The sequence below is a fragment of the Magallana gigas genome, chromosome 7 (genome assembly GCF_963853765.1).
Source record: "Magallana gigas chromosome 7, xbMagGiga1.1, whole genome shotgun sequence".
In the NCBI taxonomy this organism is placed as follows: domain Eukaryota; kingdom Metazoa; phylum Mollusca; class Bivalvia; order Ostreida; family Ostreidae; genus Magallana; species Magallana gigas.
In genome coordinates, this window is record NC_088859.1 from 42,125,881 (window position 1) to 42,153,434 (window position 27,554).

At 35.5% G+C, this 27,554-nt stretch overlaps 1 protein-coding gene across 1 annotated transcript; it reads right to left on the reverse strand.

Moving 5' to 3' along the window:
- Positions 1-3,744: 3,744 nt before the first annotated feature.
- Positions 3,745-27,259, reverse strand: LOC105321713 (TATA-binding protein-associated factor 172). The gene is made up of 38 exons (XM_011420132.4): positions 26,942-27,259; positions 25,800-25,923; positions 25,399-25,513; positions 25,046-25,177; positions 24,649-24,809; positions 24,400-24,527; positions 23,619-23,736; positions 17,644-17,802; positions 17,382-17,477; positions 16,972-17,148; positions 16,734-16,874; positions 16,507-16,634; positions 15,897-16,284; positions 15,433-15,575; positions 14,867-15,041; positions 14,499-14,668; positions 13,996-14,160; positions 13,694-13,811; positions 13,360-13,513; positions 12,983-13,047; positions 12,811-12,900; positions 12,578-12,719; positions 11,735-11,832; positions 11,429-11,630; positions 10,926-11,074; positions 10,486-10,638; positions 10,157-10,294; positions 9,560-9,711; positions 9,214-9,355; positions 8,805-9,012; positions 8,398-8,528; positions 8,190-8,312; positions 7,862-8,010; positions 7,617-7,769; positions 7,436-7,513; positions 7,189-7,318; positions 6,854-6,945; positions 3,745-6,690 (listed from the first exon to the last, which is right to left on the reverse strand). Exons 1-38 carry the CDS (start codon positions 26,950-26,952, stop codon positions 6,417-6,419), a joined length of 5,472 nt encoding a protein of 1,823 aa, XP_011418434.3. The 5' UTR covers positions 26,953-27,259; the 3' UTR covers positions 3,745-6,416.
- Between the last annotated feature and the right edge of the window lie 295 nt (positions 27,260-27,554).

Genomic DNA, 27,554 nt, shown 5'->3' on the forward strand with positions numbered 1-27,554 from the left:
ACCAACTTCAATAAGCAAAAATTAAGTTATGGCCAACTACTCATTAGAAATGTCTTCTGTGACACAACATTTGAACATTTGGGAAAATGAAAGCAGTCCGTACACTTATGGACAAATTATATATCATTTTAAATACTCCCAATTAGAGGGATCGTTAAAATTTTGCTTATGAGCAATTCATTATTCTTAAAAATTCAATTCATTATTTATAAAAATTCAACAGAAAAATTTGAATTTGAAATTGAAACTTACCATTTAAATGAACATGGTGACGCACGAACCAATGATTCAGCAAATATCGAATTTTTACACGATTTCCACATATTTTATATAACATATAAAAAGATGAACTTTTGAAAAATGACGGCATTCAAAAGTAAATAAATTAAATCAAAAAGAGAAAAATAGAATTAAGCGTTGGGCCAGCACATAAATATTGAGTTTTCCTTCCGTTTCATAGCCACACAAGCGCAGGGGAATGTAAGTACTGCGGCGTAACTAACACCATGAGCCAGACACCTCTCATTGAAACATGATGTCTTCAAGAACTATATATTTATTAAGATACATTCTCTATTAATGCATATTCCTTACAATCGACATCGAATAGCTTCAAATTCAATTTTTTTTTTCACTTTGTCAAACCAAATGTTACTGTTTTTAGACAGAAGTCGCAATCACGTGACAATAAACCAATGTCCAAAACTACTCGGTTTGTTTACATGTGCAATTTCCGGATGAGATTTAATGACTTGAAAATTGATAGGTGATGGCTTATGATGCGTGAAACCTTCCGTATGATGAACTTTCAAGTAGCTCTTTTTATTTCGGTTGTCATAATCAAAAAGTAAAACATCTGTTTTGATTCACAATGCCATTTTAACTAGTTGGCGTTTGCGCTATCTTATTAGCCCCTTCCTTTGAAAAGGTAAAATATTTATACGTTTGTGATTTTAGTTTTTTCACTCTTGTAGTATCCCCTTAGTGTTTTCAAAAAATTAAAATAATGGTAGATTATTTAACGCAAATATTCGTGATCATTTCATGACATTATTTACAACATTATCTAAATGTAAAGCACACAATTAAGAGGCCCGTTGGCCTTAACGCTCGCCTTAGCACGTGCATCATTATACTACTGCGCGAATACTACATACTTTACAACCTTTGGCAAGCTATCGACAACAAGACAGTTATGAAAAGGTGTTATGATGGAAACACTGCATTTAACATTTTTTCATGGATATACAAAATATATGGACAATTCCAGAAAAGAGAGACTTAATGTATGAAATGTGATACGGTAGGCGCCACACACAAATATAACTATATGTACATATATAGAACTATCCATGATATAGGTTGGGAGAGATGGGGCATTAAAAAAATATAGAAAATACAAATATTCTGAGGAAAACAGAGATAATATTTCGTAAAATTAATACTAATTCAAGGGGTCGCATAGGAATTCAATTTTTTCACTGAAATGCGTAGAAAAATATTTTATCCTGTGAAAATAAACAAATACAAGATAGTTTGAAGTATTTTTATCTTTAACTTATACTGTAATATATGAGAAAGGGTCATAGAGATCACTATAACGTTTGGTGGGGTGAAGAGGAAAACAAAATGGTTCAGGTGACCGATGTGGCTCAACCAATGACAACTTGTTTCAATATATTAATATCATGCGCGGATCCAGAAATTTTTTGCAGGAGTTTTCAAGGGATATGGGAGTCCAAATCCCCTTCCCTGCACCTCCCTTTAATAAATCCATGCAAGAACGTATTCAAATCATTATGCATAAGAACCGTCTCCCCACTATAGCCAACTGACTCCGTGATCAAACAGTTCATCACAATGCATCTTAAATGATTCCAAATGTTGACAATTGTGCAATGTAAGTGCGACAAGTGCACTTGATGTAATAGCACACTGCTTCAGAGGTTTGATCGGCGACTGAATCTGACACTTATTCCCCACCTGAGACTTCTGGTTTAATTAGTAAATGGAGTACTTGCCATGCGTTTTGAATTCATAACAATTAAAGATAGATTTATGGTGCTACAAATAGATAGAGTGAAATAAGTAATATTTCATTTCTAGAAGTATCATCAACCCCTAAAAAATCATCAAAATCAGATTCATGTCCCCGTTCCTAGTTTTTCATATAAACTTGAAATAATTTCCTATTTTCCCCTCCAAATTTACACGCGTCTGAGGACATAATTTCGTTTAAGCAAATCAGGGAGAAATTTGAAAAGAATCCATCACTGTGTAAATAAGTAAGTTACTGCTCAAATACACATTTCATCTTGACGAAACACGGATCAATATTCCACTAAATGTAGAAAAGACGGGGGAAAGCGAGAGAAAACCGAGTTGAAGAGTTCAAAAAATCGGGCTTTCGGGAAAATGACATTGCAAAAGATACTGGTATATTGCATTATTGGATAGTCTGTGCCTACGTTCCTGCTTCCCCAACACTTCATCAACCAGGGCAGAGTTTCAGCGACGAACCAGGTCTCATTAGCCGTAGACTGGCCAATTCCTCGGGTTTCTCAATAAATCTTATTAATCTGGAATTGCAGGAGCCTTTTCAAAGGGGTTTTTCCGGTTTATTTTTTACCGGATGTAAGAAAAGAGGCTTACTTTGACAGAGGCCATTTCAAAGCTAATTGTGACGGACACAAGAGTCGTTCAAACAAAGAATAAATGTTTTTCAACGACTTAAACAACAAATTCTACTTTCATAACTAGTCGCGCGGTACTTCATATCAGAGAGGGAAACCTTGTTTATGCTCTTAGGAGGCTTAAGAAAAAAAGATACATTTCAAGAATGTTGACCTCCCAGCGACTTACTGCTGAAATCGACTGCCTCGTTTTCTCATGTACTTGAATTTGGCTTCCGGGGAAAGCAACATTCCCCGATATTAACATCTTAATGCAAAAATCACAGCAACAACCTGATGGAATGACACTTGAAATCCAAATGTAGCGCTGAGATATTGAATTACAGCGGCGGATCAGTAGTGACAAATAATTTTTATAATGCGATATAAAATCAAAATGTCAGTGTGAAAGCTAGAGAAATTGATTTCATTCCGAGATCCCCCTCCCAATTTTACGATCCGATGGATGTTTATTTAGCATGACAAGCGGTAATATTATCCTCAAATGGAAAACAAGGCCTCGTAAATGTAACTATTGCACAAGAATGATGGGTTTTACTGCACATTTGAAATAAAATGCGAAATTGTATCCGTGTTGATAGAACATCGAATGCATGTCGCGTGTTGTAAAGTTTATCTCTCAATACTTCAACAATAAAAACTGGAAATTAGGAACAGCTATCGCCAGTAGAGCAATAGAGTTTTTGACGAGTTGTAATTTATTTTTCTATGATATCTAAAACAAAATCTATTTAACGTCAGACTGCATTTGGAAATAAAGAGGATTGTTCAATAGGAATAACGTCATTATTTAGCATTATGAAAGGCATCATCATTTAAGGTTGCAAACTTTAAACATTTTGCATTCCCTTACAAATGAAGTTCTTCTGCATGAAGCCAGTCAAAAGACTCCTCCAAACCTTTAAAAGAACCTGCATCTGCGCCCTCCAGCGCCAAGATGGATGGTCTAGTCAACGCAATGTGACAAGCCAATACCAGGAAAGGTCATGCAAATTTCAGTTTCTACAGTCGAGCCATTGAAATAACAATCGAAAAAATAACAACACGTTCGAACAGTAACAAATTCATTCAAAACAATTTGATCTATGAAGTACATAATCTCATTTACAAAACCTATCAATATGAGTGGTAGCAATGTTATTCTCAGCAAGCATTCGCCTTCCTGCCATGATACTTAACATAAGTATAATATCAGGTCCAATGAACTGAGTAACCAAGGTTCAAATGTAATCATATCAAAAATATAGCTTCTGAATATACACAAACAATACATACAAGTCAATATGAGCACAGTGTAAAACAAAACTTAGCACTTCTACTGAAGTTATTGCAAACCAACAGGCAAAATTCGTACAATTATATATGACAGTCATATTGAATGCATCAAAATTATATAGTATGTTTTTTAAAAGTTTACAAGTACAGCCAACAAGGAAAAATGTTTTGAAAATGACAAATACACTGTTAAGTACTACAGAAATACAACTGATCCCTAATTCTGTTATCCTGAGACATAAATAGTCAGTCTCAACATTGATCATTTATAAAAGGCTTAAGGTGGTATTGGACACCTGTCAATATTAATGTGGATAAAAAAACATTATTCATACATCTGTTTAGAATTTTCAGTTTTTACAATATTTGGAGAAAAAATATGTTTTACAAATTTTTCGAAAAGTAAATACCATAAAAGCCTCAGTGGGATTCGAACTCATATCTTAAACATTCGTAGTAGCACTCTAACCCACTGCACTGGGAAAGAAAACATTGATTAAAAAATTATACTTGATTTCAATTTTTCCGTAGGAAGTACATCACAACATGGCGGTGTCCAATACCTTCTTAATTTTATCATTCTGATTAAATATTTGTCCACAAGCTGTTACAATACTTTTAAAATCTTAATTTTAAGATTCACTTAAGCAACAGTACATTGTCGAAAATTGACCATAGTAATGATAGATCTTCATATAAACAACATCAATTCAAATGCTTTACAATTTCATCGATAAGCAGTTACTTTGCTTGTTAATTTATTCAGATTTGATACGACTAGTTGGAGCACAAAAAGAGTACTAGATAGACTCCACTGGTTTTACAGTGAAGAAATTGAAGAAATTAAGTACAGAGCTTTTTCGTTTGCTTCTTAAAATAAATTTTAGTTTAAGCACTATCTAGTCAAAAGAACAACCTGAAATCCTGCTCACTTACTACATGTAGTACTCAATCTAAAAAAGGATTCCCTATCATCTTTGTCAGAAAGCCTATATCATGTCTATCTAAACCTATAATTAAGTTTTTATATACTAGTAGCCATCAAATTTCCCTTCTTGATACTGTCAATTTTACAGAGTGTGATCCGATTTTCCGGATCACCCCACTGTGGGTTTCTGATTCTGTATCACCACTCTCAGAAAGTGATGACATACCACATGTTTTAGCGCGTTTTAAAAGAGTTCATCTAAAAAAGCTCTGTTGTATTATTAAATGTCATACAATTGATTTTAAAAAGATAGTTTTTGTATTAAAAACTTTCAAATGGACAAGGGTATTTTATAATAAATTTATCATTGTAACAATAACTTAATCCAAAGAGCTGGATCACGTCTCGTTACCAGGTGCGGATCATCAAACTTGACGCGGCTCGTTTGATATGATGATCCGCGCCTTGCAACTTGACATGATCTGACCTTTTGGATCAAGTTACCGTTATAATAATAAATATATACTATTACACACTGTTCTACCTCTACACAGGATTTCAATGACCATCAATGAAAAAAAATGGAAATTTGTAACAGATGATTCTAATCTATCTAGTGAAAATTATAATATAATTATGAGTCATAATATCGAATCTTTAAAAAGGTTGATATATTTTTGCATTCATACACTTAACAGTAAAATTTCACTATCGGTAATATGAAAGAAATTATTGTGTCGGCATACAGTCATAGTAAATCATAATTCATTACAATTTGATTTGGGAATAATGAGAAATGTACTATTCCAAATCATGATCACTGATGTTCTCTGACTTTCATAAATGTCCAACTACAGTGATTATTTTGTTAATATACATGCTCATGTTTCCATTACATCCATAATACATTGTAAACTTGACTCATTTTGAGACAGTTATATGTTATATGACAGCATTGCCATATTAAACCCAAGGCCAAATATGGTTACATTTACTTTGAGAGAATGAGATTGGCTGAAATTCTCCAACAATTACTACCGGTATGTATATTTATTACTTTGTCTATGATAAAACATAAAGATGACAGTTTCATACTAATGATAATGTATTTTACGTCCATTCCCCTTAAGACCTACTTTATAATGCTAACTTTCCTTACACAAGAACATTAACCCATTATATAATACATATCATCCAAGTACAAGTATTCAGCAGTCATGAGACTTGATAACATAGGATTTGATAAACTTAAATTGCTGAAATGTGTATTTAACATTACTAAGACATTTTTTTTTAATATCATATAAACATTTTCCTAAAATTTTGATAAACTGATTAAAGAATGGTATCCCATTAACATTTCTAATCTATCCTATCACACTTAACTGTTACTTTTCTTCATTCCCAAGCTTACAAACTCTTAAACTCAATCAAGAACAATCTGCATTGAACAGCATCATTGTGTACTCGAATAAGATTGCATAAACCAAGACTTGGCACACGGGATTTTGTCCATCGCTTTATCGTTTCAGCGACTTTATGAAATTATCCAAGTTATACTCAGACTCATATTCCTTCTCGTCCCATAAATCTCCTAGATTTTCCAGAATGGACTTGATGCTCTCCCGTTTGTTTTGATCACTACTGCTGCCACCAGAGGACACTATCTCTTGACCTTTAGCCTTATCGTCCAATGAAAACAAATCTAGCAGTTGGTCTGTTCCCATGGTTTTGAGACTAGCATTGTCTTGGCTGATGATAGTGTTGGCAATTGTCATCTTAAACTTTTGAAGCCTGTGGTAAAACAAGAGTTAATTGGTAATAATGTACACAAGCACTGCTGGTATGTCATGTTAACAAGTTCATAAAAATATTCTTTTATCGTCTTGTTTAATACTTAAAAGCTATATGTCAATATGTTATTCTTGTGTTGTGTACTTTGAAGGGAAATACTGACCCCATGATTTTTTCCTCCAGTGTCCCTCTTGTAATCAACCTGTAAACATTGACCACTTTCTTTTGTCCAATTCTATGAGCCCGATCCATTGCCTAAAAATAAAAACATTAAAAGTGACTCTCAAGCAAGATATATTTTCTATTACCATCACTCTATTGTCTGATTTTCTTTGAACACCTGAAATTTACAATGTTAAAGTAATAGCTGAGATAGCAGAGTCTATAAACATTTTGGCTTTGTTACAATTATAATTTAGGGCAGCATTGTGTGGGAAAATGCTCTTTATGTAATGTTAACTGAGAGCAGGACTGTATATGAATGTGTTTGTTCTATACCTGTAGATCCTTCATTGGATTCCAGTCATGTTCCACAAATATAACCGTGTCGGCCCCGGTCAAGTTCAGACCTAGCCCTCCCACATGTGTGGTCAACAACAGAATGTCAATGGAGGGGTCATTGTTGAACCTGAAGAAATATAAAAGAGAAAGTTTCATATAATACCCTGTCAGGAATTGTTAATTACCGTATGTTGATTTATTAGGAAGGATAGAGAGATGAAATTACAGGAAGTTAAGATTTTACCTGTTTACAATCTGTTGTCTGGATCCTGCTGGAATACTGCCATCTAGTCGTAAGTAGGTCACGGAAGGCATTTGTGACCTGTAAAATACATTATTAAAATTAAAGAAACCATGATCATTTACTTGTGAGTTGAGAATGTTTTTTAATCTGCAGTTAACTTACGAAATAGTGCAAAACTTACTTCAGCAGGTCCTCTTCTACAATGTTGAGCATACTTTTCAGCTGACAGAACAACAGGACACGATGCTGATTAACAACGGGCTGATCCGCTGCAAACCCTGACCCAGAGCCTGTCGGCATGGCAACACCAATTCCACAGTCCAACAGCAGTTGTCTGAAGTGAAAAAATTTCATGCTCATTGTTCATGATAGAGAACTAAGAGTTGAGATGAACTTACTGGGTTCTTGTTGACTCAATGCTCTTACTTTAAGGCGTTCAGTTTGGGTGCGTGTTGACAGTCTCGTAAGGAGGAGTTACTGGTCTTGAGCTGCTTCGTAACTTCCTCATACTTAGGATGACTAGTAGTCAAAACAAGGGCAGGGTGATTGCACAGCTTCCTCAAATACTGCAATGCCTGGCAAAATCAAAGGAAAACAGAATTCACTCAAGAACTATTCCATGCACATTTTCAATAGATATTAAAATATTATACTGTATGGTCCTTTTGAAAAGTCAGAGCATTAGATGTGAGAATAAGAATACAGGTTGTAGTTTTTTTATGATTAGTACAAGCAGCAAGATTGCGCCACACACCTGGAAGACATGAGTAGCACCAGCACTCTTCCTCTCCTTGTTATCCGTACTCTCCAGTAACGTGACAGAATCCTCCACACCCTGCTTCGCTCGGGATTTGGCAAAGTCCTCATACAATTGTGTCTGGAAAAGAAGTACAATTAAATCCTCACATCATCCAGTATAATAAGATAAATGACCAAGTTACAAAGCACAAGTCCCATGTTACCTGTAGAGGACTAAGTTCACAGTAGTAATCTTGAATGATCTTGGGTGGAAGATCCTGCAAGACGTCTTCCTTCAGACGACGGAGGATGAACGGAAGAACCTGTCTGTGAAGAGATTCCATCGCCAAAGCACCTGCAGTGGAAAATGTTTGCAGTTTAAATGTGCACTACATGTTCCTCAAGGAAGATTATTTGACATTGACAAATGCATGCAATACAATATCATTTAAAATTTCTTATACAAAACCAAACTTCATGCAAATGCAGTAAAACTCTGAAGTTGTATTATTTTTTCTAATCTCTAAACAGCATGTATACATTCCATCCAACTTTACTGTAAAGGAAATCTATCATGAAACTATGAAGCTGAATAGTGCAGGAGCTATTAATATAAGATTGAATTACATACCTGCTTCCTGCTCCTTGGAAGTACTTTTAGCATCCCTGCTCTGTAGAATGGGTTTGCCATATCTGGCTTGGAACTGTTTCTCTGTTCCCAGGAATCCTGGCATCAGAAAGTCAAAGAGAGACCACAGATCTAGGACATTGTTCTGGATGGGGGTCCCTGACAGGATTAAACGATGGTTGCAGACCAACTGTTTCACTGCTTTAGAGAGCTGAAATCACAAAAGATACACTGTCTATTCAGGTTTACAACTCAAATTATGTGTAAAAGAATAAAATGCTTAAAATACAGAATATATTTTGGAGTCATTATTAACTCAAGATATAAATTAATTTATTTTTGAGTAGTTACTAAGTTAAGGCGAAAGTAGCTTTGTGTAGAGAAAGTGTGAAAGAATGGTTTGCAAACTTACTTTGGTCTTGCCATTCTTAATGATGTGCCCTTCGTCCAGAATACAGTAGTTCCAGCTGATGGTACTGAAGAAGTCAATGTCATTCCTCACCACGTCATACGATGCTACAATCAAATTGTGCTTCTTCACCTTCTTCTGAATTCTATAATAAAGCAAACATCATAGCTGATATACTCTCATTTCATTAACAGAATTCCTTTTAAGTGCTGCCCAGCAAGGTATATGTGAGAAGAAGTTGTGTGCATTTCAACTGTAACTCTCTTTTCTGTAAAATCCTTTATCTACAGATCTTTAGTATTATTTTATTCTGTAAGCATAACAAACTAATGAAATAGACATGTATTACCTGGCTCGTTCTCCGGGGGGACCAGCGTACATGAGGGGATTAAGGTGAGCCTCGTCCACAAACTTGTTGACCTCATACACCCAGTGTCCAATCAGAGTGGGGGGACAGATCACAATGGAGGGCATGGGGGCAAACTCCATGGACTGAGTCTCCTGTGACACAGATCAAAAGCAAATGTATCTACCTTTTCACATTAGAAAAGAAAGTCAAAGAACATGGTTATCATCTTTGGTACAAACATGGTAAAACCACTTGATTTCTCTTTTTCAATGTAAACATGTACTTTCATGAGGGAAATAAATAGTTTAATTAACACTCAGTATCTTTAAAATCAAACATTTTGGAAAACCAAAATAATGGTGAGTGTTCATATCACATCAACTGTTGTATATTTTAATTCCCAAAATTTCAAGAGCTCGTATCTTAAACTACTTCCAAGCAATGGTAAATAACCCAGTGGGTATAAAACAGCTCTTCATAAATTTAATAATACATTTATGTGCATTGAATTTATTACAATATGTTTTGTGTATGTTAATGACATACCTTAATCTTTCACTGTAATAAATACAAGAATTTGATAATAACTGTAGATACCTGGTATTTTTGATCTCTGAGTTTGTGGTCAGAGGCCATTATACAGATGGACTGCAGGGTTTTGCCCAGTCCCATGTCATCACAGAGAATGCCGTGTAGATTGTACTTGTTCAGGAAAGCCAGCCAGTTCACACCATCCTGTAATGTGTAATGTGAAGGAAATTCAGATTTTTTCTGAATTGTTATATGTATGATCGTATACAAAATAAATTTCATAATACAAAACATAAATTTCATAAAGAAACCAACAAATAAATATGTTTTCTACATACAATACATTACTCCTACATACAAATACAAATTTACTTTGTATTATCACTTCATCTTACCTGCTGGTACTTCCTTAGTTCTGCTTTGACAGGCACCACAATGTTATAGCCCTCAAGTTTGGATCCATCCATCAGTTGCTCCAGGAATTTTCTTTGCTTCTCTTTCTCTGCAATGAGGGCAGGACTCATTTCTGGAGGATCTGTTATTCCAGCCTGAAATCAAGAGAATGCTTTTTGATACATGTTCTTGCGAAATAAAAGAAACCCATTTCTCCTAAACAAAAAATCCATAAATACCATGGTATCATTAAATTTCATAAAGGTCAATTTTCATAGATTGCTAATTTTCCATAGGTTCAAGGGTACATCACATTGTCATACTTAATTGATTAATGATCTAACAATACTGAATTTAATAAATTGCTGCAGTTGTTAATTCGTTGGTGAGGTTCACCCACTAAATCACAAAAATTAGGCAACAAACTATAGCTTATACCAACCTCTAGTGGCATCAAGCGGATGAGTGAGGCGAAGCAAGCGGTGGCCATTAATCTGACCGCCTCGTTCTGGTCACTCATACGACGAAGGACCTGCACCACCAGCAGCACAATGTACGGGATCAGATCAAGTCCAAGACCATCTATCACACCTGTTACCCAGGTCAAGGTCAATCGCAAAAAAAAACAGGCAAATCAACTCTTATTTTAAAAAATATACATTAAATGAAAATATTTGACTGAGATATTGCTGTTGTCAAACTTCATTATCTCAAACTGGGAATTTTTTTCAGAATTTAAGCATTGGAGACATAAAGGGTAATATACACTGTACGTGTACATGTACATCCTACATAAAAAATGTCCAACTCCTTTATAAATTCATTGTACTCCTTATGGTGTTGTTTGGAGATTTTAAAGTTTAAATGTATATAGTGTATATTAATCCATTGTACATTAAACCAGTCATATGATCTTTCTTTTTTTACTGAAGATGGAAAGGATACAAGCCAAAGCTTCTGTTGCTCCCTGCCTGTATATGACATTATCAGCAATATCCATGAGTGGAACTATTTTTTCAATGATAAAGGTCATAAGGTCAAGAGTCATGACCTGACAGAGCATTCCAAAACACCTGGCTGCCATGTGACGGACCGCAGTGAAGTGACTGTGCAGACAATCCAGCAGTAATGGTAACCTTTCTTTCAACTGTAAACACAAGGAGAAATAAATATGTAAAATTAATGAGAAATGTGCTGCTATAAACGAGTGTAGGTACAAATCTTCAATTTTAATTAAAACTGTGCACACACCTGTAACTGTAGGTTTAGAGTCATTACTGTACATAGTGTTTCCAGCACCTGCAGAGAGTTGACCAGTTCCTGGGCTTTCTCCTCTGTCAGCATATTTTCTGTCAAACAGACAACACATTCCTAAATACCACACAAACCTAGAGTGATCTGACACTAATACCTGTACATGTTAAGAAGATAAATGAGAGAATGAAGAGAAAGGAAACTGAATGGGTCAATCCTCTAATTCACAGGCCAGATAGTGTCTACATTTTCCCACAAAAACAATCATACCACAATAAGTTTAGTGATTTGACTCTTTTACAAAGATCTCAGAGATCAATGCAAGAATGCAGAAAAAATCAGCAGAATTGGTTGACCTGCAGTACCGATCAGACCCAACCTAACGGAGAGTAAACCCCAACAGGTTTACTTTCTGGGTTTACTCTGGTTTTACTCCAGGTTTACAAGAGTGGACCCAGAGTAAACCCAGAGTGGACAAAGAGAGTAAACCCAGACAGAAGTATACCCCTGAAAGCAGACACTAACTGTGTATTCGGAATATACAAAGGGCAGGAAAGACAGTCAGTAGGATGGTAAGATAAAAGATGGTTCAGCTTCACACTTCAGTGCATACAGCTGACCTCAAAAGCAATTTCCAAGTACATTGTTTTGTAAACCCAAAATAAACCCCGAGTGGACCCAAATTTTCAGAAAGTAAACCCAGAGTAAACCCAAAGTAGGCCCCAAAAGCAAACTCAGGGTTTAGTTAGGGTTTACTCTGGTGTTAGGTTGGGTCTGATCAGAACTGTAACGCTACATGCACTACGTCACTTTACAGATAGTTTTTAGACAGTTATCTACCTTTCCCCAGGCCCTGCAGGGGTTCCACCACGTTCTCCCACAGAGTGGGCAGGCTGGTGGGGAGGTCGTCTCCAAACACTCGTGCGATGGTGGTCAGTGCCAGCGACGCCCCTCTCCTCTGGATCTGATGCTGCTCTTGTGTCTGGGATAGAAAATATAGGTTAACTCAGATCGACTTATAACACAATTAAGAAAAATTGCCGACTGAGCAGGCATCAAGAAAAAAATCTCACCTCGCCATTATCCTGGTTTTGATCAGAAGATGATTCTTCGTTTTTTACACTGGCTGCCCGCTTCAGCCACTTCTTCCCAACATCAGGAGTCTGCGGTGATAAATACAGTACATGTATTCCTGTTTTTATTTTACTTACAAATCTTTAGATTTTATCTACATGAGATATCTACCTTTTGCTGCTTTGTTAGGGTTATGATGCCAAACTTAGAATCACATTTGACTTCACTTTCATCAGCTACAACAAATGCACAATATTCAACTTCATGTATAATACATGTAAAACATTTGTACATTTGAAATACTTATGACAAAAAATATGCAAAGTTCTTTGAATGTCTGTATGTTCAAACGGTACTTTTATGTATATATACATCTACATTTACACTACAGTATTGAAATAGAATATCAGGCACCATGACAATAAAACTTGGATGAGCTCACTTTTGATCTCAGTCTTACTTTTACCAAAGGAATATGTAGTGGGAAAGTAAGAATGAGATCAAAAGTGAGCTCACCTTAGCTTTAAGGCCTGGGGGCCAGGTGTTACCTGTGTGGCTGGGGATGGGTAAAGTGACTCTGGGGGTAAAGGTGGGGTCCACACACAGAAAGGTGCACAGGTTCTTCAGGACCTTGGAATTAGGGTTAGGGTTTTTGTCCAGACATTTCTTAAGTAATCTACATAAGCAGTCAGCTGCCTCTTGCTGAAAATGAAACATTAATAGCTACATCTAGTTACAAAAAAGTTTAATGAAACTATTGTATTAAAAAAAAGAGATTGAAAATGATTTACATGCATATATTAAGCCTGTTATGAAACATAAGCATCATTTACTATAACATATTAAGTATTCAAATTCATCATATTTTGAATGGAGACACACCTGAATCTCTTTATTTTGCTCCTTTTTGATGCAGTCCATCAATGGGCGAATGACAGGATTCAGTTTCTCTGGCAATGCATCCAGTTCTACTGCTGCCTTGGCTAAACTACACTGAACCCTGAAAGTTTATATATCAGATTTTAAACTGGAGCAAATCTCACATCACATACATGTATCTGTGCTGTATGAATAGCAAAGTGAACAATATTTTATTCCAATAAGGCATTTTCATTTTATATCAAACAAACATAATAAATGTACAATGTATATTTCAGAGGAGGGTGGGTGGGTGGGGGGTATACCTGATTGTAAGGGTCTGGAGCTCCTGAATGGTCGTGTCCACTATGACCTTGAGTTGTCTCCTCCTGTCCTCGAACACCTGCTGAGATTTAGGTTTGAGTGTGGTTTTAGCTTGGTCAAATATTGTTGTGGTGAGAGAACTGGCCTGATCTAAGGTTATGATGCCTCTGAAATGTAAAGAAAAAAGAGATATATGTATGGTCACTTCATCTCCACAGATCTCATCCAGGATTTTTGTATATACTACATGTAGTACACTGTATTTCAAGAATATGCATGAAGACATAAAGAGTATAAATTACATTATACATCATAAATATTAAGATTAAAATTAAGGAATTTTCTTCAGCTTTTAATTTAAATGTAACTGCTATTATTTTCATATCTTCAACACACCAAGTAAAAACTTTATGTACATCTTTTACAACCATAATGCATTAATGTTATGTACCGGTATAATCCAGTAAAACCAATCAAACAAACCATGAACAAATTGTTAACTTACCCTGGTGGAATCACAGAGTCTATATCTACTCCATTCTGTTTGAGTCCCGCCATGAAATCTCGACAGTCAGACTGCATGTGTGTGAATGAGATAGCCACTTCATCAAAATAGATGGCATCATTCAAACACTCCAGCAGCTTGGACACAGCTTCATCAGGCAGTTTGGTCTCCTGAAACATATGCATAATCCACTTCTAACTCTTTACACCTATTTTGTAAATTTGAAACTAAACAAAGATACATATGCTCTATAAATTAAAACAATTCTATACATTTCGAGCAATTCTCTAGCAATCATCAATGACTATTAAATGGTACATTTAATTTAAGTAGAAATTGTACATGAATACATGTACATATTGATGTACCTTGTTGGACAGTGCCAGGTTGTAGACCACTTGAGCTATCACAAATCTCTGGACAGCCGACTTGCTATTTAAGTGGAACAGGAAGAGCTTGGAAAGGGAGATCACTGGTTTCTCTGCTTCAGGTGGAAAGTTGGGAATTTCTCTTATGATGTAGCTACACAGCAACCCAAGAAACCTACAAGTCAGAAATATCATAATGTGATAAAGGTTGCATAAAAGAATGCATATTACTTATACCTACAAAGTCCTATTTTTTTTTATTAATGTATGAAGGTCCACTATTATATTAAAACAAAGGCATAAATATCATTTTCAAATGCTTTCATGACTACACTGTGATTTATAACTACTCTACATGTATACAAAATAATTAACAATTTTTAAACAATAAAACCATAAAGATTTTATGTGATCTATATCCAAAATGTTCCTCTATAATGTCAACATGTTATTGAAAGAATTACCGGAATTTTTTTTTTTTTTTTTAATCTAAATATTTCATATATCCCTCATTCCAACTGTTGTTTGAGTCCTATTTATCAGTACATAAACACCAAATCAATCACCTGGTGGCCATTATGCGTGTTCTCATTACAGCCATATCCCTGTCCACCACACTAGCATTCAGGGTCTCTGTCCCTGCTATGTAGTCCATGGACTTCTGTGCAGTACCAATGCTATGTCTGCTCTTCCCTTGTTCAGAATCAGACTGTAAAAGAAAGCAACCATGAATGCAACAGTATGCTTAAAACATCTGCCTAATAACCACTAAATAAGGAAATATTGTAAACAAACACCATTCATGTCTTATTTCAATGGGGGATGTGCAGCCATCTTGTTCTGTTCTAGTAAGCGTAATTTACATACCAGTACAAAACATGTAAAACCTCATATTTATTGCTTTTTTTATCTTTTGACAACAGTTTTTGACAGTTTGGGGCAAAAACAAGCCAGTTCAAGAAATGTTTACATTTTGATCCTCAAATGTACATGATGGCCGCACATCCCCCTTAAAATAACATTTACTCACATGTACTCTTCCTCTGTGCTTTGCCTCAATAAGGTAGGAAGAATCAAATGGAAGCTTTGAAGGCTGCATACAAAGACAGAGCCAGACCCCGAGCCAGGGCAGGGAATTCCCCACCAGGTATTCTAATGGTGCTTTCAGCAACAACTGGTTCCACACTTTCTCAAGTATCTTGGTTATGTTGGGTTTTTCTTCCAGCAGACTCCTTTGAAATATGTGCCTAAGTGCGTCTTGTAAGATGAATGGCAGCCAGGGCTGAACTGATTGTTGGTCTTCTGGTAAAGTCAGCAAAGTATGGAAGGTTTGTAAGGCTGAATGCCTGACTGAGGCTATGGAGTGTCGAAGAAATGGCCACAACCTTGGAACTAGCTCAGGAAGGGGGCGAGACAACCTGTCAGGTGTAAAATCAATGTTAGAAAACAGATATATAATACATGTACTTTAATACAAAAAAATTAAATGCATTTTCTCAGGTTTAAAAAAAAAACTGGACAACTTAAATACAATGACAATAGAAATTTAGTGGCATTTCTATGAAATGGTTTGAACACAGCGTCAATAGCTAACAAATTAATGATTAATTATAACAGAATAAGGCTCATTCCATTCTTACCAGTCTCTGATTGAGGCCTGTGGGTTTGTTAGGATGGTAGACAAAAGTGTCATAATACTGTTAGTAGAGGCAGTGAGGTCATCAAGATCCAACAGTGTGTCCCACAAACAAGTCAGGATTAAGGGCACCTGTCAGACAGAAAGGGCCATCATAGAAAAAAAGGAGTATTTTATCATGAAAGGTTTAAATTGTAAAAAATAAAAAAAAGATGTGTTTCTTGTTTCTACCTGTTGAGGAAGAAGTCTAACGAGGTCGTGAGCCACAGGAACCAATGCTGCCGCGGCAACAGCTCTGACATCATCATCCACATCTTGTAGGCCCCTGAACAGAGAGGGTAATACTGCAGGCAGGATCCGGTCTGTCATGTCCTTCAGAGAAAGAACCATACTACATGTAAAATATTTCATACAATTACAACTTTGACTTTTTTTCTTTTTGTTTCAATTTCTAATACTCATATCTTACCTGTCTGACAGCCAGCAAGTACTTAAAGCCTAGCAGGCCCCCATGTCTAACCTCCCACTGCTGTTGGGCCAGAAGCTGGAGTAAGACATTGACCATGCCCTCCACACCACACCTGTCCAGGTGTTTGATCACCATCCCCAGCGTCTGGGCACTGGTCTCCCTCACTGGAGCAACCACCTAATCAAGGGAAAGAAAATATATTCCAGACAAGTGATACCTGACAGACTGGTTGATCACACTATATGGCACCTGAAGAGTAAGGCCCTTATTTTGTCATCCCAACATTTTGAAATTGTACATGTATATCTTGCCATCCCAGTTAAAATACAAAAAAATATATAAATGTTGTAGATCTATACAATATGGAAAAGCTTTGTCCTATTTGTTCAATAATAAAGGCTGTGACTTACTTCATCGGAGACATAGTCCCCAAACCGGTCAAGGGACAGGACACACAGCAGTCTGAGGGCAAGGTCTGTCAACCACACCTGGTTAATAGTGTGCAACTGAAACACAGAGCAACATGTTATACAGGTAATTAGAATATTTTTAAATTGACAAACATTCAAACAAAGTCATGCATACAAAGATATCATGTGCAGATATTCAGCTCGTTTCAAGCCAAGTAGATCTGAATCTTTCAGCATTGTATGTGATGGGAAGATTTTTTACCTGATCCAGTGGAATATCTATGGATAAGCCAGCTGAGTCGCCATGGATACGGATGACCTCCCTAAGCCCAGTGGCAGCACCATGTCGCGTCTCCCAGCTACTGTTGAAAAGGTCATTCATCAGTAATTCACAGAAAGACTCAAAATACCACTCCTCATCCTGTAAAATACAAATAACACTTGTTCATAGGTCTCAACAATTGATTAGGGTATAAAGTCATTGAAAAACTATAGCTCATGCATACATGTACTTTTACAATTTTATTTAGTTGAACCTCTCATTACAAGTTTTAAGTATTCAGTAGAAATAACAAGCATTCTGAGAGTATTGCATAAGCAATACACGTCCCCTACCGGTTTGTATTATTCTATGAAAGCTTCCAAGCACACAACTATTTCAGAGCTATTGTAAACGAGATGTCATGCTTTAATCAGAGATAAAAGAACAGAGGAAATTAAAACTATATGGCTGATATAGAAATTATATACAAAATAGGTAAAATAATACTCTTTATTTCATCTCCTGTAATTTCGCCAAGTCTATTCTGTATTCGCTGGTAAAAATTTGTGAAAACAATGCACTGTTATGCACAATATCATTTCCTACCGTCTTCTGTACCCCGAATCAAACCAAACAGTTAAACAGCCCAACCCGACAACGAACCCGATTGTAATAATACAAAAAAAAAAAACCCCTGCCGATTAAATTTACAACACAATGTTTGACACTATTTTACAGAACTTATTTGTTTGTTAGAAATGATAAAAGGAATGGTACATGTAACGCACGATATTATTACTGACTACATACTGGCCTCGTTTATTCAGTACACACCGAACCCGATAACGAACCCGAACATTAAAAAATTGGAATATAAAAAATTAATTTTCTCGAAAACATGTCAATCAGACGCTACAAAAGTGTAAACTTGAGCTGTAGTTTGACATTTTGAAGCTGTTCAGCAAGTTTCATATTATTCCTCAAATGCATAAAGAAAAAAAGTGTGGAAAACTGAAGTGGGACAGACAGACGGACGGACGGACGGACGGACGGACGCAGAGGAAAGCTATAGTCCCCTCCGGTGAAACCGGTAGGGGACTAATAAAGTTCTATATCATAATGAAGATCAGGTTTTCAGTTGAATAGAAATTTGGCTGATCTGTGGGACCCTGTGAAATGCAGCACCTGCATCAAACCATCCTAGCCAAGTTAGATATTGACGTCATATTAAAATTGGACAGAGCTGTCCTCATGACCCTGACTCAAAATGACAAAGCTGTATTGAAAAATCATTAACAATGCAATTCAAAATGACAACAATTGTCTTGAAAAATATTTAACAGGTCGAGACCACTAGATTTTGTGACGTCGGCATACATTTGCATACTAAATTAGCTTTCTGTTTACTTTTATCGGCAGACCAATCAGATGAATGAGTTGCAAGGCATTGTGGGCTACTACGAGTTTTAGTGTATACAATATGTATTGAAAATATATACCATTTTGAATTGTCCTTTGGAAACTCATTTTAATTTTTTTTTCAGAATTTATGAAATAAATGTGGAAAACTATGTCTGATCTTTCATTTCTATGCTCACATTTGAAAAATATTGCTTAGTATGCCTTATATCAACCTTTTTAAATACCCCATTGTCAATGTACAAATGAGAGGTATATCCTATTGAAATCGAAGCAGTGAGTACGTTTTTCACGTGATATCCCTGGTTTGGGACTACATTAGTACATGTAGAATGCGCTTTGAAATTTTCTTCAGTGACACTACTGAGAATGCTTAGCGTACAAAATGTTTTGCTGGTGCTACTAGTGTTCGTTATACCGGTGTTTCCAATTATGCCATTTCAAAAGCAATGTTCATTTCCCGGACATAGTCAACATGGTACAAATGCTATCCTGGACCGCAAACATATACCGGTAGCAGCTTTAAAATTTGCAAAATCAGAATATGGAATTCGGGATGACCGGAGAAATTTTTGTACTGGATGCACGACCTTTCTTACAAGATCAACACTAAAAGTAAGTTTAAATGCACTTTAAAATATCATTGTACTTGTAAATTGTACTTTTACAATCGACCGGCATATATATTTTTACGAGTAATTTTCCAAATAGATCACTTGTTGAATACCTATTAGTAAATTAAATCTTAATTAGCTTTAATAAAGCATTATTTATTTGAACTAGTCTAAAATAAGATTGCTTTGTCTGTGTCATTCAATACCCATATGTTTGGGGGAGGGGGTGAAAACACCCCCAACCCCCTTTTACACGCTGATGAAATGTATTGTATACTGTGGAATCATTAGATTTCGTGGTGGCTCAATTTTCGTGGAATTCGTGGGTACCTCTCATCCACGAATTATTAAATTATGGCAATAAAGTCATATTTCCTCCGTAGGTTTAAAAGAATACACGAAATTACGTCCCCACGATCCTGTAAAATTTAAGCAATCCACGAAAATTGGCCCCCACGAAATTTAATGATTCCACAGTATATCTTTACATGAACATGATTTGCCTCAATAGGTTACTTGTACATGAACTTTTTATCTCTATATTTGGAATTTACTTTTCCAAAGTCAGTTTTCTTGATTACACTTTCACTTTGTAGAGAAAAGCAGGCCAACCAGACACTGAGCAAAAAAGGCCAAAACTGGACGAAGGAATATATAACTGTAATGAACATACGTCTGCATCTTGTTCTGTGCAAACATATGTACCTAGTTTTGTAGAATCCCATGTCCAGACTTGTCCAACTTTGTGTTATGACAAAGAAGTTCAGACTTGTATTATCTCTGAAAATGTCAGTTGTCAAATTGATTCCACTTCTGACATTATTCTTAGATTGTGCGATGAAATCAATTCATTAAAACTGAAATTGCAGGATTACGAAACTACCATGAACGAGTTCAAAATACAGAAGCAAAACTTGTACAGTGTAACCTCTGAAGATGATCAAATAAATGTTATAGAAGAAATTCTTTCAAAAGACGTCAACAATTTAAAATATGACAATTTTGGTTATGATATCAAAAACATATCATCTTTATCTTTAGATGAAATTTACAATAAACAAGCACCAGTTCTTAGAAAAATCATTGATTGTTTAACTCAAAACAACCAGAGTTCCGAAAATAATGAAATGTGTCAAAAACGCAAACTTCGCAAATGCTTAGCTATTGATTTGCTCATTTCCGCAAAGAATTTGCGCTACATTTCTCCTCTTTCGCTTGCTCCCATGCTTTTACTTTACAACGCCACAGGCAGTAAAACAGCAGTTGAAATTTTTTCGCATACCTTACCATCAGGTGGCTACACTTTTTTGCAAAACTGGCTGTTAGAACTAAAACCAGATATATCAATTTCCGGTAAGTCAGAATCTGACCTTATTTATGCATTTGACAATAACCAGCGATTGCAGAAAGTTTGGCTATCGCGAAATGCTAATAAGCAAACGTTAGAAGTGATGACAAATATAATAAAGTTAGAGTTGACGGGCTACAACAATCAGAAACTTTCCAATTTGCATCCCAATTTGTGGAGAAAATTTTCAAACTTAGATTTTTCAGATAATATTTTTTTTCCTACCAAAGATGAGGTTAACAACTCCTTAAGAAAAGCATTCGAATCAGTCTTGGGATTCACAGAAAAAGATGACATTGTACAAATTAAAATTGCGGAAGAGGAAGTCAAATCAAAATGTATTCAATGTAAACAATGCAAGAAAATTTATAACAAAAAGAAAATTAAATGTGATGACTGTAAGATCAATATAAGGCATGGCACGTTAGGGAAAGATCCTGTTTTCACAAGAGTAGCCCCCCTCAAGAGAGAAAAAGGTTTAACATTTAATGTTGTCTCTGAAGAGGTAGATGAAACAGGTGTAAAAAAATTAGGCTGTGAATACATAAGTGTATCTCGATCATCTACATCTTCTGATCACCCACTTTTCAATGAAAAATCGACTTCTGTAGACAAAACTTCTTGTCCGAAAATATGTTTGTTAGAGCCCGTATTCGTTAATCCAGCATCAAAATCCTCATTAAAAGTTGTACTTGATAAAATTGCATCAGATGCTGGAATTAATTCTGGGTACCGCAGATTTGTTTATGTTGTTTGCGATGGTTCCCCAATGACACTGGTTTGGCAGCTAATCCTAGAGGATCCACAAAATTATTCCTGGGTTATTCCTATAACGGGTCTGGGACACGAGGAGATGAACATGGTGAAATCATTCACTGAAATGTTTTACGACTTTATTTTGAAATCATTTTTCGAGACACAGGGTTATACAACACCAAAAGCACTGGCCTTTGCTAAAAGGTGTTCAGACCACCACATTGCTTTTGATAATTTGATGAAATTTAGAGAGAGTCTTTGGTTAGAATTGATTTATGTGTATAAATGTGTCAACGCAAGTCATGTTTCGAGTAATTTTGAGGGATTTTGCAAATGGGTAGAAGTAGGTGAAGACGAAACTCTGCGCTTTATTTGTAACACTATGTTACCTTGTCTCGAATCTATTTTCATGTTTAGAGAAGGTGTAAGACAAAATAAACATGATATCATAAACGTCGCCCGCAAAATCTTTAGACAAATTTGGTATGGTAGGCATCATACCAAGTATATGATCATTGATAGTTTCAATTTGTATTCAAGGTGCTTAATGCCTGCAGAAATTTTACTCTCTATTAACAAAAACGAATCTTTTTCTACTAGTGGTAGATATGATGCACACCAAGGTCTGGACTTTGTTTTAGAAGAATATAATAGAAACATCAAGAAGCACGTGTCTGGGGTTGCAAACAGTGTTAAATGGGAAACGGTGATTAAAAATTACGAATGTCTTGAAACCATGTCAGAAAATGTCAACAAGCTGATAGGTATATCTGAGCACAAAAAACAGCCAAGACAAATTAAAAAATTCACAGAAGAACGTGATTTTTTTCGAACTGAAATTCGAAAATCTAATTTTCTACAACCCGAGTCCAAAAGAGGAATTACAGGTTTTAAGCAATGTAAAACACAAATTTCTCAAAATGTAGCAAATTTTACTGCCTCTGCGCTTAGTAATATGCGGACAATATTTAATGATTTTATAAAGAATGGTAAATACCCTAGTCCATTGAAATTCAAAAAAATACCAGTTACGAAAGAGGAAGAAGTTGAGCTAAATAAGGACGAAAATCAAACAAAATCTCAACTTTTGGCTCTAATAGATGAAAATATGTCAAACTTACCCGAGGAATTGATTCAATATTTTGAAGACGGGAAAAAGATACTGAAAATTAAAACGGCTAAAAAGAGTGTTATATTAGATTTTCTTAACAATGTAAGACGGGAAGTAAATGAAAATTCTGGTTGTTCTGAAAATGATAATTTTTGTTCACATTCAGCATGATACACAACTTGTACTTGCATTGTATTTGTATATGTGTGCATTTTTATTACCGTTACTATTTCCGTATTTAAAAATGTACAATTACCTGTAGTTATTTATGGTGTATGGTGATTAATTCACCAATAAACAGTTATAATGCAGTTTTCCCTTATCAAAATCTGTTTTTACTTGTGTGTGTATAATTGACAGACTGTTGATACTGATTGATTTTTGAAGCAACAATATATAAACTAAAACAACAGTATTTTTCAATGTGAGCATGGAACAAAGTCTTTGGTACCTAATCTTTCCTTTTTTACCTTTTAAAGTACAAAACAAGCTGTGCAAATTTTCCGCCAAGCAATTAAATATTGTGCATAAAATCGACAAAAACCACGTGTCTCTGTTGAATTGTAAACACGTAGTAGACCGTCATGCTTTGCGACTCATTCACTGGATTGGCGAATCTGTTTGACGTAAATATTGTCACGTGTTAAATAATGCTATCCTTATAAGGTAGTGTACCCGACCTGTTTAAGGGAACTAACAATAGGGTGTATACAGAGGAATTACACACCTCCTCGATGTCCACGGAGGCCTCCATGACCAGCTTGCTCTCACTGCTCCCTACATCCACGCTGACTTGGGACTTTGCCTTCTTACAGGGGGGCTCAGTATCCAGGGACATCTGCTCACTGAAACAAAAACCACTGACTTATCAGAAAAACCAAAACTCTTAGATATTTTGTAGTTCAAAATTAGAAAATGAGCGGGGGTTTGGGTTTTTCTATACACTAAAAATAATATACCCCGGTACTGTATCTTTCAGAAATATCTTTAAATCATACAAATGATCCGTAGGGTCAGTCAAATTAGGAATTTTGCTGCCTAAAAGGTTCAGATTGGGAAATTTCAAATTAATGGGTAGGACTATTGTTTGGATAACCCTATTTTCCTTTCATTGCAAGGACTGTCGAAGCTGATTTGGGATGCTTCCGAAGAAAAAACAAACAAAAAACTCCCGAATTACAAGTCAGGTAAATCCCAACATTGGCAAAATAGAAGATGCATTTAATCAAAATTTTTTACCTGGGTATCAGATTCATTTCTACTTAAACACAATTATCTCCCTTATCTAATTACAAAATGCTCAACTATGCTGTTTTATTTTCTTAATTGCAACAAATGATCTTAAAATTTCTCAATATGAGCATTAACAATGATAATTTTTCCAAATCTAAAAGCACTAAGACCTTCAAAAAGTGCAGTGAAAATCACAATGTTGGGAAAATATAGATGATTTTTAAATTTGGAATTGATCTGGTATCAGGCCCAAAATTACTTTGAGACAATCTTACTTGTAGCAGTCTTTTGACCTCTGCTTGGCCAAGATTTTAGCTCGCCGCTTTATTCGGCTGTGTTCTCTGGCACTCATCCCACCCGTCACATCCAGCAATTGTTGTTTCAGGATGTCAGAAACACTTCTCTAGATTCATCAAATACAAATTAAATTCATTCAAGTTTAGAGTAGTTTCCCTTTGAGAAAGTTGCTCTTATTAGAAGTGAAAATGAATCATTCAAAGAAAGGTGCAAATCTATATCTTTACCTTGTTAGAATATGTGTCTCCATTCTCTGTTTTTATTCCAGCTACCAAATCTTCATCTGAGAAAATGTCCCCACCTATCCCAAGATTCCCGGCCATGTCTAGTCCTAGCCTCTTGTTCAGCATCTGACGTTGTAACGACAATTGGTCTTTATCCTTCATGCCTGTAACATTCCTTTATCATTAGATTTATCACCTGAATTTTTTCAGAGGCTGTATTCTGTATCTAATATCTTTTTTTGTAGAAGTAAAAATGTATGTATTTTATGCATACTTCCATAATTTCAAAATGAAAATACCATATTTCATTTTCATAAGAGTGGGAATATTTAATACCTCCTTTAGTTCAAAACTCATGAAAAACCATCAAATATATACATTTATCTCGCTTGATACTAACTTAGTGGTTCCGTTTCATACTGTTTCTCTTCGGCTCCCAAGAGTGATGCCCCTTGAGACAACACCTTGTCAATGTTGAACTGAGTAAACAACAGTTGAATGGGATTTTCTTCCACCACATTGCCATTGGTTTCTGAACAGAAACAAGGTTGAAAATAAAAATAAAAACATATTTAGCATTAAATACTAGTAACTTGATTCCTCTTTTATTGCATCTAAATATTTCCTGTAGTTATTAGTGAGGGGGAAAATTTAAATTCATTTAAATAAATTTACACACTATATGTAATATTTACAACCCCCAACATGATACAAGTTGTCTGATCATCAACATGCAGTGTCTAAATCATTAACCTTGCTTGATGGGAATTTTCTTGTTCCACTTGGGCACATTTCTTGCAATGGCGGACACTGCCTGTCCTGCAGCTATCCTGGTCTCCCAGCTTGAACTTTTTAAGTAGTCATGAACCTTTAAAGAAATCACAACTGGGTAAACTGTTAGACATTTTCATTATAACTGAAGTCATGAACTTCTCAGTAAACATTAATGACAAAAAGTGATGAATCTTTAAAATGATCAGTGATGTATTTTATCAATACTGACATTTTAAAGTGTTTTTCTCTTTCTCTTTCTTCATTAATATTAACATAAATGAAAAACTGTTTCAATATCATTTCCTACAGACAATGCGAATAAATGAATAAAATGAAACAAAAATCTGAAGGATTAGACTAATTTACTTCCTAATTTTCACCTTTGAAAGCAGGTTCTGAAGTTCATAAGGATGCAGTTTCTGAACCTCCCCAAGTTGTTCAGCTGCTGATTTTCGAATCAGTGGGGTTGATCCAGTATCCAGAAGTAAAAACAGCCTGTCAAGTCTAAAACCAACAGGTTATCAAATTAAAATAATGCTAGTTTTTGTTATCTACATGATTCTGAAAACTGGTATTTCTCCGTCGTATAACCCGAGAGAATTTGAAATAAAACAAATTAAAATACTGGTATATTGAATATTTATTGTAGTTTTAGTCTAAGACAATAAATCCATCAATCTCAAATATCCCAGTCGGCCTAATTAAGGGGGGATGGGATTATTGAACATCATCACGGCCATATTGCAACATTCTTTCTTTTGTCAGAAATAAACAATGAAATAAAAAATAATCAATTTTTTTTTCTTTTCACAATCTTATGTCAACCAGAGTAGTTCACTAAAGGTTAAATCTAGGTAATCAAGTTAAGTCACATCGGCTACTGATCTGTCATTCACAAGTTCCAATCATGCTTGGTCTTTTGCAATCTTATTAAAACCTTTTCTTTAAAAAAAAATTTAGAAATGAATTTTATGGTTGAATACTGTACCATATGACAATGTAAATGATATGTATGGTTATCATATTTTGAATTTGTCTTATTTTATATACTTTCTTCCATTTTGATCTCAATTAACGAATCAAACATCACCTGAATTGCTAACAATCTTTACATTCTTTATACAAGGCCATTCAACACTAAGTAATTTATCACTAGTCTTGTGCATGTGTGAGGTCTTTCTAATTACTGCATCAGACATGACATGATCAATCTATCACTGTAGACCACCTAAACCACCACCACTGCATGTGATGGTGTTCATACCATTATTGAGTAAAAAAAGGACTGACCAATGTAAGTTTATTCAGAACTACAAATATTTGTTAAAACAAAGATGCTGCATGAGTTGTCAGAGCAGTTAGCCCTCTCGAATACGAGTGTTTGCGACGTATTGTCAAGATGACAACCAACAGGTAATGACATATGCCGAACACGATGAATACAGCCCCCTGTGTAATACAACAAAACGACTGCACACCGGCCGATCTGTTCTGATGATGAAGCGATGACGCTGACCCTTACCTCGTTGTCATTATTTCAACAGCAGTCCCAGATTTAGCAATGCATGGTGTTACTCATACTCAAGATGTCGTCTCCGTTTTTTCCTTGTGTGACTGTGCAATACTTTGTTCCTATATGGGCACTTCTTGGTAGCTAAACATGCTGCAAACTTTTTGTTTTTACCGTAAAGTAACTTCTTAATTAGCGCGACGCTTAAATCTGGCGGTAAGGACTTACTTAAAAGAAGAACAACATATATCAAATAGCAATAAAGTCGTTCTTTATTTAATCCTCGCCCGCCCTCAACGGGCTCAGTTTTTATACTGACTGCCATTTTACACTGCTTACCTAAAATAGCGATCTAACTAACCTTTGATTGGTTGAAAATTCGGCTCTTCGACCAATAGGAGCAAAATAGAATTTAAAAAACGGCGTCTGTTTTCTTTGGTCGCCAATGTTTTTAGCACCCAAGAAAGAGTCAAGGTCACAATTAAAGTATACGTTATAAAATCGTTTGTTTTTCATCTTGGATAAAAAGAAAACTGAAAGGCCATCGCAAGACTGATCTAACCCTGCTTTGTTCACCAGTGAATCATATTTGATTCCAGTTAGGGGGTATTTTTAATTTCAAGAA